General features: G+C 46.1%; 2 protein-coding genes across 2 annotated transcripts; one reads left to right on the plus strand and one right to left on the minus strand.

Moving 5' to 3' along the window:
• Window positions 1-543: 543 nt before the first annotated feature.
• LOC310772092 (uncharacterized protein) lies at window positions 544-8,046 on the minus strand. The gene is made up of 3 exons (XM_083664556.1): window positions 7,926-8,046; window positions 5,662-6,012; window positions 544-1,983 (listed from the first exon to the last, which is right to left on the minus strand). The coding sequence occupies exons 2-3, from the start codon at window positions 5,982-5,984 to the stop codon at window positions 1,731-1,733; spliced, it is 576 nt and encodes a 191-aa protein (XP_083520682.1). The 5' UTR covers window positions 5,985-6,012; window positions 7,926-8,046; the 3' UTR covers window positions 544-1,730.
• Window positions 8,047-9,396: 1,350 nt separating this feature from the next.
• LOC310772091 (MARVEL domain-containing protein 1-like) lies at window positions 9,397-9,969 on the plus strand (the record flags this gene model as incomplete). Its single annotated transcript, XM_083664555.1, has 1 exon — window positions 9,397-9,969. Exon 1 carries the CDS (start codon window positions 9,463-9,465, stop codon window positions 9,967-9,969), a length of 507 nt encoding a protein of 168 aa, XP_083520681.1. The 5' UTR covers window positions 9,397-9,462.
• Between the last annotated feature and the right edge of the window lie 252 nt (window positions 9,970-10,221).

Raw genomic sequence — 10,221 nt, forward strand, 5'->3', positions numbered from 1 at the left:
GGCACCTACGACCACCTGGTGCTGACTAGGCACCGGTATCCGGCCAGTTGTCAGGGCATCATGGGTGCTTTGCTGGGCTGCAGAGTTGGCCATGGTGACAGTGTGTGCTGCGTGGATGCCTGCAGACCCCGGTGGGGCCAGTTGGATTGTGCCATTAGGGGCTATGCTAATGCAATGGCTGCTGCTGGTCTGGTAGATTGAGGTGGCGGAGGCAGGGGTGTCATCAATTCCCTCGGTGTGTGGTTCTTCCATAGTCACTTTCAACTGCCGTCTAACCGGTGGTGTAGTGGTGCCTTCTTAATCTATGACCAAATATAAACGACCAGTGTTATAAACAGTGGCATGTATGACATCGCCACTGATGATGTCGCAATTGCTCGAGTGACATCACTGATTCCGTCACAATTGTTTGGGTGACATCACTGATGACCTCAACTGACATCACTGATGACATCACAATTGCTCGACTGACATCACCCTTGACACCTGACAGCAAGTTAAAAAAAATCATTTTGCCAAAATACAACCCACTCACTCCAAGATTTCTTTATTAAATCTAAAAATAACACACCGGTAACTGTTAAAAGCAGTATTATGCCATCAAGTTTCCGGTAATACGATCATTTAGGTGCTCTATACAATCACTCATTATTGCTGTGTACATTTACATGACTAAAGTATATGTTTGAATAGGTAGATGAGAACATTACATTTTCAAGTTTGTCTTTGTTTGTACACTGTGAGGTTTGAGGGACATTTGAAGTTCTTGTTGGTTCTTCCTGGCACAGTTGGCCACGCCCACCTGTTCCTTCACTTTCTCCAATAGGAACCATGGGCTGGCTGCTGAACACACCCCACCTGTTCCTTCACTTTCTCCAATAGGAACCATGGGCTGGCTGCTGAACACACCCCACCTGTTCCTTCACTTTCTCCAATAGGAACCATGGGCTGGCTGCTGAACACACATATAACCAGTGGACATGGTGGAGGGGAAACTTGATCCTCCTTTCCTTTGGGTTAGGGGTAGTAGTAGTTTACACACAATAAAATGTCTTCATTACATAATCATACTAATACATTATCTTTTCAAGTATTTTCAGACCGATGAAGGTTAGGTCACATGGAACCTTTTCAAGGAACTTAAAAGACATGAATGCTGGTGTTTTCCTACATCTGGCTCTGTCTGGAGGTCGGAAGGAAGGAATGAAGCTGACTGACTGACATCCCTCAAAATGCTCATGTGACATCGCATTATAGAGAATTATTGTTTGTTTATTCAGCTTATCACAGAAAAGAGTTCATAATGAATAACGTGTTCACCTCTTAATTTACTGCTACAATATTGCATAATGTAACACCATCTCTTAACAGCTTTGGCAATCATTGTCAGTATACAGGGTTAGTGTGAATGGTAGGATGGATTTGGGAGAAGAAATAAGGCCGTTCTTGAGAATCAGTCTGAAATATATAGTAAGGTTGTGAGATGCTAAGAGATCATCAAAGGTTCAAGCTGCCGTGATTATTCAGGTGGAGATGGCTCTGCACTTACAGCATGTTGCCGTCCGACCAGTTCCAGGAAAGACCTGACCTGTTAGCAGAGAACTTTCACCTGTGAGTGTAACGCAACGTTCTGCTCAAGCTCATCTGTGTCCATGTTGATGTTCCCAACACAGCTAACTCAACTCTGGTGCAGCATCTCCATGGAGCGAGTCTGGGGCTTTTTGCTGGTGTCAGTGGAGGATGCGGTGCAGGTATCTCTCTGGGTTGTTCTCTCCTCTCCTCAGTCCTGGTCCCCTGGACGGTCTGTCAGAAGTGCCTGCAGGCCCCTGGCTCTCAGGGAGGCTCACCGTGGGGGGCCCTCTGCCTCCTCCTGTCGCCCCTATCAAGGTGTGTCGGCGTGGCTCCGGGCTGCTGCGTGCTCCTTCAACATCGCCCTCCTCCCCCGGGTCCTTCCCCTGGCTGCTGGGCGTGCTCTCCCCGATCCTGAACAACAACAAACGGGCTTTTGTTCAAACCCGTGGGTATCGAGTGATTAAAAAAGACGCTCGGTTCAGCCAGTTCTTTGGCTGAAGGACGATGGGAAACTTGGATTGTTTGAAAGGATTTCACTTCACAAAGTTTTAATCTCACCATTTGAATTGCATAACTTTTGAGGTCTCCTGAATTTGCTCAGCCTACTCAGCAGGTAGCCTACTCAGCCTACTCAGCGGGCTTTCAAAGGTGTGCGTGCAGAGGTCTGATGCATGCCAATATCAGACACCACTGCCTACACCAGGGATACTCAACTTACTTGGCCTGGGGGCCACTTTTGCAAAATAACAGGCCAGGGGCCAGTCAATAAACAAACAATATTATTTTTTCTGTAGCGAATTGTAGGTTTTTGGGGTGTCAGCCGGAGTTTAGTCTCAAATTGTTTTGCATACAGGATAGTTAGTTAGGTTAAGTTCAGTTAAAAGTACATACTGTAAGTGCCTGGGCGGCGAGCAGACGACCATATTTGACAATTTAGCTGGAGCTCAGTCAAACTTTATTTAACGTTAGTTTTCATTGTGAATTAGAAAATGGTCAGGGGGCCACTCTGCACCCTATGGCGGGCCGCATCTGGCCCCTGGACCGCAAGTTGAGTACCACTGGCCTACACCATTAGACAAGTTAGGCACATGCCCCTCCACTTGGAAATTAGGAGAGGCAAAATTCCCTACACTTTTTACCCCCTTTAAAAGTCAAAATGTAGTAAATAAAATATAAAAAAAAGTAAAATATTTAATGATCAATCTCAGCAACATGTAGGATGCCAAATAAAGCAAAAGGATAGTGTTAGATAATATAAAAGAACTATGATATTCAAAATGAATTAATGTTTTCTTGCAACTGGCTTATTTGTCATTTTGTGCAGTATGAAGGCTTTGCAGACAGCTCACCTGTGTAGCATCTCTTCAAGCATCACTGTATACAAACCAAATAGTGTATATCAAATATATGTACAATTGCAGGAAATGGTGTATTAAAAAAAATCCTGTTAAGATTTTGTCGCCAATGTCAGACCGTGTGTATGAAATCACATGACCTCAGCAAGTGTTTCTACCTGAGGTGGTTGAATATGAAATCACATGACCTCAGCAAGTGTTTCTACCTGAGGTGGTTGAATATGAAATCACATGACCTCAGCAAGTGTTTCTACCTGAGGTGGTTGAATATGAAATCACATGACCTCAGCAAGTGTTTCTACCTGAGGTGGTTGAATATGAAATCACATGACCTCAGCAAGTGTTTCTACCTGAGGTGGTTGAATATGAAATCACATGACCTCAGCAAGTGTTTCTACCTGAGGTGGTTGAATATGAAATCACATGACCTCAGCAGTGTTTCTACCTGAGGTGGTTGAATATGAAATCACATGACCTCAGCAAGTGTTTCTACCTGAGGTGGTTGAATATGAAATCACATGACCTCAGCAAGTGTTTCAACCTGAGGTGGTTGAATATGAAATCACATGACCTCAGCAAGTGTTTCTACCTGAGGTGGTTGAATATGAAATCACATGACCTCAGCAAGTGTTTCTACCTGAGGTGGTTGAATATGAAATCACATGACCTCAGCAGTGTTTCTACCTGAGGTGGTTGAATATGAAATCACATGACCTCAGCAAGTGTTTCAACCTGAGGTGGTTGAATATGAAATCACATGACCTCAGCAAGTGTTTCAACGTGAGGTGGTTGAATATGAAATCACATGACCTCAGCAAGTGTTTCTACCTGAGGTGGTTGAATATGAAATCACATGACCTCAGCAGTGTTTCTACCTGAGGTGGTTGAATATGAAATCACATGACCTCAGCAGTGTTTCTACCTGAGGTGGTTGAATATGAAATCACATGACCTCAGCAAGTGTTTCTACCTGAGGTGGTTGAATATGAAATCACATGACCTCAGCAAGTGTTTCTACTGGAGGTGGTTGAATATGAAATCACATGACCTCAGCAAGTGTTTCTACCTGAGGTGGTTGAATATGAAATCACATGACCTCAGCAGTGTTTCTACCTGAGGTGGTTGAATATGAAATCACATGACCTCAGCAAGTGTTTCTACCTGAGGTGGTTGAATATGAAATCACATGACCTCAGCAGTGTTTCTACCTGAGGTGGTTGAATATGAAATCACATGACCTCAGCAGTGTTTCTACTGGAGGTGGTTGAATATGAAATCACATGACCTCAGCAAGTGTTTCTACCTGAGGTGGTTGAATATGAAATCACATGACCTCAGCAGTGTTTCTACCTGAGGTGGTTGAATATGAAATCACATGACCTCAGCAAGTGTTTCAACCTGAGGTGGTTGAATATGAAATCACATGACCTCAGCAAGTGTTTCAACGTGAGGTGGTTGAATATGAAATCACATGACCTCAGCAAGTGTTTCTACCTGAGGTGGTTGAATATGAAATCACATGACCTCAGCAGTGTTTCTACCTGAGGTGGTTGAATATGAAATCACATGACCTCAGCAGTGTTTCTACCTGAGGTGGTTGAATATGAAATCACATGACCTCAGCAAGTGTTTCTACCTGAGGTGGTTGAATATGAAATCACATGACCTCAGCAAGTGTTTCTACTGGAGGTGGTTGAATATGAAATCACATGACCTCAGCAAGTGTTTCTACCTGAGGTGGTTGAATATGAAATCACATGACCTCAGCAGTGTTTCTACCTGAGGTGGTTGAATATGAAATCACATGACCTCAGCAAGTGTTTCTACCTGAGGTGGTTGAATATGAAATCACATGACCTCAGCAGTGTTTCTACCTGAGGTGGTTGAATATGAAATCACATGACCTCAGCAGTGTTTCTACTGGAGGTGGTTGAATATGAAATCACATGACCTCAGCAAGTGTTTCTACCTGAGGTGGTTGAATATGAAATCACATGACCTCAGCAAGTGTTTCTACCTGAGGTGGTTGAATATGAAATCACATGACCTCAGCAAGTGTTTCTACCTGAGGTGGTTGAATATGAAATCACATGACCTCAGCAGGTGTTTCTATCTGAGGTGGTTGAATATGAAATCACATGACCTCAGCAAGTGTTTCTACCTGAGGTGGTTGAATATGAAATCACATGACCTCAGCAAGTGTTTCTACCTGAGGTGGTTGAATATGAAATCACATGACCTCAGCAAGTGTTTCTACCTGAGGTGGTTGAATATGAAATCACATGACCTCAGCAAGTGTTTCTACCTGAGGTGGTTGAATATGAAATCACATGACCTCAGCAAGTGTTTCTACCTGAGGTGGTTGAATATGAAATCACATGACCTCAGCAAGTGTTTCTACCTGAGGTGGTTGAATATGAAATCACATGACCTCAGCAAGTGTTTCTACCTGAGGTGGTTGAATATGAAATCACATGACCTCAGCAAGTGTTTCTACCTGAGGTGGTTGAATATGAAATCACATGACCTCAGCAGTGTTTCTACCTGAGGTGGTTGAATATGAAATCACATGACCTCAGCAAGTGTTTCTACCTGAGGTGGTTGAATATGAAATCACATGACCTCAGTAGTGTTTCTACCTGAGGTGGTTGAATATGAAATCACATGACCTCAGCAGTGTTTCTACCTGAGGTGGTTGAATATGAAATCACATGACCTCAGCAAGTGTTTCTACCTGAGGTGGTTGAAGGCTCGGAGCCAGCGTGAGCCCAGAGCGCCTTCGGCCCTCAGCCCTCTCCGTCGGCTCCGGGCCCTCAGCCCTATCAGGGCCTGGGCCAGTTCAGCCTCGTCCCCGTGGCCGTGGCCCCACACCAGCTGGGCCCTCTGCTCCGCGTCCTGGTCCCCCGCTGCCCTGAACAGCCTCTGGACCTGCCAGAGGTTGACCCCGCCGAAGATGTTCCCCGAGCCCGCCTTCCTGCTGCGACGCTCGTCCAACCGCCACAGCGAGGAAGGCCCCGCTACCATGGAGGCGGGAGGCGAGGCAGGCTCACCGTCCATCCCGAGAAACACACACTGTCTGGCTCTACTGTGGAGAATGAGTCGAGAAGAAATCGGAATGTGAATGTTACGTTTTATTTTATTTGTGCACAAAATTTGACATCACTGGTCCACAAACTGAACTCAAATCAACTCTCAATAACTGTCAATTCCGCGATGTAGATATAATAGATATAAACACTAATTTGTTCCTCAGTCAATCAAAATGATAAATGAAATTAACTAGACGTGACTAGATGCACTTTATCACGGGGGTATGTGCAATAGAGACACTGCATGAAATAGGCCACGCCCATCACGGGGGAAAAGCTCCGTTCATTTCCACACACCAGCGTCATTTTCCTTGAATTAAGCATATAGCTAAAAGCTGTTGTGTGGTGGACTGCGCAGACAACAAATGTAAAGAATCGCCAGTTAAAGTTTTTTTGTACTCCTGAGCAAAACAAGGAAGCCATTGAGAATTGGCGAGAAGAAAAATGTGGATCTAGCTGTCAAGAAGTAAGTTGGAGTGTTCATCTTCCGTATATATGATATTTTTGTGCAACACGCAACCATGCACGTGACATAGGAGAACACCAGGATTGGAGGGGGGGTTTCCGTTTTCCCACGTCTTGGGCGTGGTTTCTGAATGATGACGCGTTACGCAGTGTCTCTATGGTGTATATGCAATGTTCTTGGTGTTTTTAGTTGAGTACTGTTAAGTGTGTCTATGTATGCAGCTGTGGCCCTGTCTCCAAGACAAATTTCTCCCAAGGGAGACAAATAAAGAAACCTTGAACCTTGAACCTTGTCAAACAAAATGAATTCCTGCAAAACTGTTTACAGTTTTGGGATATGCGTGAGGTCATGTGCAAAATAAATCAGCATTGTTTTTTGGTGGAGTTTTCCTTTAATCCGGCTTCCCACCCACATACACAGCCAATTGTGCCCCTATAGGACGCCCGTCCGACCGACCGAGGCAGAAGTAACACCGGGGCTCGAACCTGCAACCCTTCTTGTGTTGCGTCATGCAGGGAATCTACTGCTGCACTACCCAGATGCCTCTGAGTGAAAGACATTATGTGACAAGACCAGCAAAGAGCAGCAGCACCTCTGAGAGCAGCAGATGACATGATGGCAGGTGTTAGAGCAGAACAGAGCACCACATCACAACACCTCTGACAGCTGTGTGAGCTGAAAGACAAGGTGCTAGTACAAAATGACTGGCTGGGCTGCCAGTGAGCAAGACAGTCTTCCGCTCTGATTCTTTAATCCTACTTTAGGACTTAAAGACTGCAGATGGTAACGTGATCTCTCTTTGCTTACATATGGCTTGAAGTGGGCCACTGGCAGATAAGCCCAGTGACCACTGACCAGGGTGAAGGTATGTGCGTCAGCAGCCCTTCCAGTGAAACGACTCTGTGGAGTCCCCATAGGTGCAAATCTCTTGAACAGAGTTACTTTCTACTATTGTCTATTTATTTTTGCAGAGTGTGAAAGATTCAGATGCAACGTGGACGCATTTATTTCCCATTAATTTTGCATTTCTTTTACAGCTTCTCAAACTTTTGTAACAAACCCTGCAGCTTCTTTGGCACATCTGGGACAGCTGTTCGCAAACATTCATAGGACTATTTCCCTACAGTAGAAGTAACGTATATTGTCCACTCTTCACTGCCATTAACAGTCTGTGCAGAAGAACTACTAGGTAAATGATGGAGGGGATATAGCCTAATGCTGAAACACATTTTAGAAGGATACAAAATATCAGTTGTTCTGCTGTTTTTGCTACAGCATAGCTACCAGAACTAGCCTACCACACAGGACATACAGATACAACGTTGCCGAGTAGGCTAGCACAAACACACTGAAAGTCCTATAGCCTAGAGATTAGCCAAGGTTATAAACAGCAGTAATAGGAATCCCGTGAGATCATGTGAAAGATTAAAAATGTCTGCTTACCCAAAAAGGGACCGATTCTCCCAGTGCGCTTTTCTCCTACAGAATCGCGCTCTGCGTTGTGCACATTTCTGTTTTGAAACTGCAACAACAATGGCAGACCCGTCACGGGCCAGACTGTACCGGTCCGTTTGTCCACTCTGACCTGCAATCCATTTGAGACGACTGTCAGTCACATATCACTGCCGTAAATCCACCAATAACCATGGAGATATAGCCTCGTCCCTCCTATCGGGTTGGGCAGGGGCTTTTTCTCGACCAATCATGGGTTTGTAGAGGGGGTGGGGGGGATGTTTGTCCCGCCCCCTGGCCACGTAGAGTATGTGCACTGAAATCCATTGACGTCAATGAGCTTGGCAGGATCTGTCACTGTGGGCATCCCTTATGTGCGCTGTGCGCACCACCAACCTTACATCACTTTGAAAAACGCAAACAAGGGGAGGCATGGTCTATATCAGTAAAACGCCTGTTCCTAGGGGAAATTACTAATAGGCTATTCTAATTCTAATATTCTCATAGCACATAGGCTATTCTAATCTAGGGACTATTATGTCTGTGCATGGCATCTATCATTTATACGCCGAATTCTATAGACCTTTTTCGTAGCTCTATGCTCATATTTGATATTCTACCGTGTTAAATTACATTAAATAAAGTTACAGAAAGTGTAGCCTACATGTTGAGGCTATACGAGGGATCATCAGCCGAGCAGCATTTTGGTAAACAAACTGCTCACTGGTGGGAAAACGACAATGGGACCCTATGGAGCCAGCCTTGAATGTCTCACTCTAACCTCGGCTGTGTTGTTTACATTTTCCGATCTGACTGTTGTCACCCCATTCAATCGGCGTTATCAGCGTCTTATCACCCCATTCATATCGGCCAGTAGGGCCCTACTACTGTACCGTTACAGCTGTAAAGCTAGCTATAAATAGAATAGAATAGAATAGAATAGAATAGAATAGAATAGAATAGAATAGAATAGAATAGAATAAAGCAGCCTAATATTGTTTATGGCTATACCTTGCGCCACAATAGACGCACACACACACACACACACACACACACACACACACACACACACACACACACACACACACACACGCACACACACACACACACACACACACACACACACACACACACACACACACACACACACACACACACACACACACACACACATGGATGATTCCATCAAGGAGGAGCAGGCTTTGAATTTCAGGCCGCCCCTTCTCCGCCTCCCTGCCCCCCGACACAGACGCTGCATTCAGAGCAGAGGAAACGGAAAAGACGAAACACAGAAGAAGGCTTTTCATTTTAAAACCCCGGGGCTGGCTGCTGTGGAAAGAACAGAGAGTTCCTTTTTATAGCAAACTTCTGCACTTTTCAGCCTCGCATAATAGCCCACAAATCCGGTTTTGAACCCCACTTTTTTCTTCTTCCTCTCCGCCTTTTCCCAGCTGTTCGCAGCTGGCAGAGCGCACCGCCCTGTTCGGGGGAGAAAGGCACCGAGGAGAGTGATCGGAGGAGGAGAGAGATGCCGCCGCCCCAACAGCCTCCCCAGCCGCAGCAGGTGAGGAAGAACATCGCCAGGTTCCTCAAGAGCTTCCTGGGCATCATCCGCCTCCTGCAGATCGTGTTCGGCGCCGGACTGTGGGTCACCATCGCCGCCAACAAGTACGAAGGCTCCATCCACTTCGTGCTGTTCGTGGCCGTGCTCTTCTGGCTGCTCACCCTGGCGCTGTTCTTCGTCACCCTCCTGGATAAGCAGGACCTGGTGCCCGTGCTGGGCGGGGACCGCTGGCCGCTCGCCAACCTGGCGCACGACGTGGCCGCCGCCGCGCTCTACGTGCCGGCCATCGGCGTGATGATCTACAAGACGGACCGCACCGCCTACTGCAACCTGGAGCAGTACAAGCACCTCTGCCTGTACAAGGTCTACCTGGCCGCGGCCGTGTTCGCCTGCCTGTGCTGCCTGGCATACCTCATCTCGGCTGTCTACCTGGGCTGCAGGAGGTGCCGGGGCGAGCAGACGCTGATGTAAGAGACTGATGGAGATGATGGAGATGATGATGGGGAGGGTGGGGGGGGGGGGGGGGGGAGTGGAGGGGTTTGAAGGAGGGTCCTTGAGGGGGTTCCAGGGGATCCCCAGCAAGATGAGGAATAGTTAACTTCACTGTAATTTAGGGCTGCAAATATAACGATTATTTTCATTATCGATTGATCTTTTATTTTTCTCCACTAATCGATTAGTCGTTTGGTCTATGGAAATGACACAAATTCCAAGATGACATCC

This window comes from Poromitra crassiceps (genome assembly GCF_964638095.1).
Source record: "Poromitra crassiceps genome assembly, contig: HAP1_SCAFFOLD_1941, whole genome shotgun sequence".
NCBI classification, from domain to species: domain Eukaryota; kingdom Metazoa; phylum Chordata; class Actinopteri; order Beryciformes; family Melamphaidae; genus Poromitra; species Poromitra crassiceps.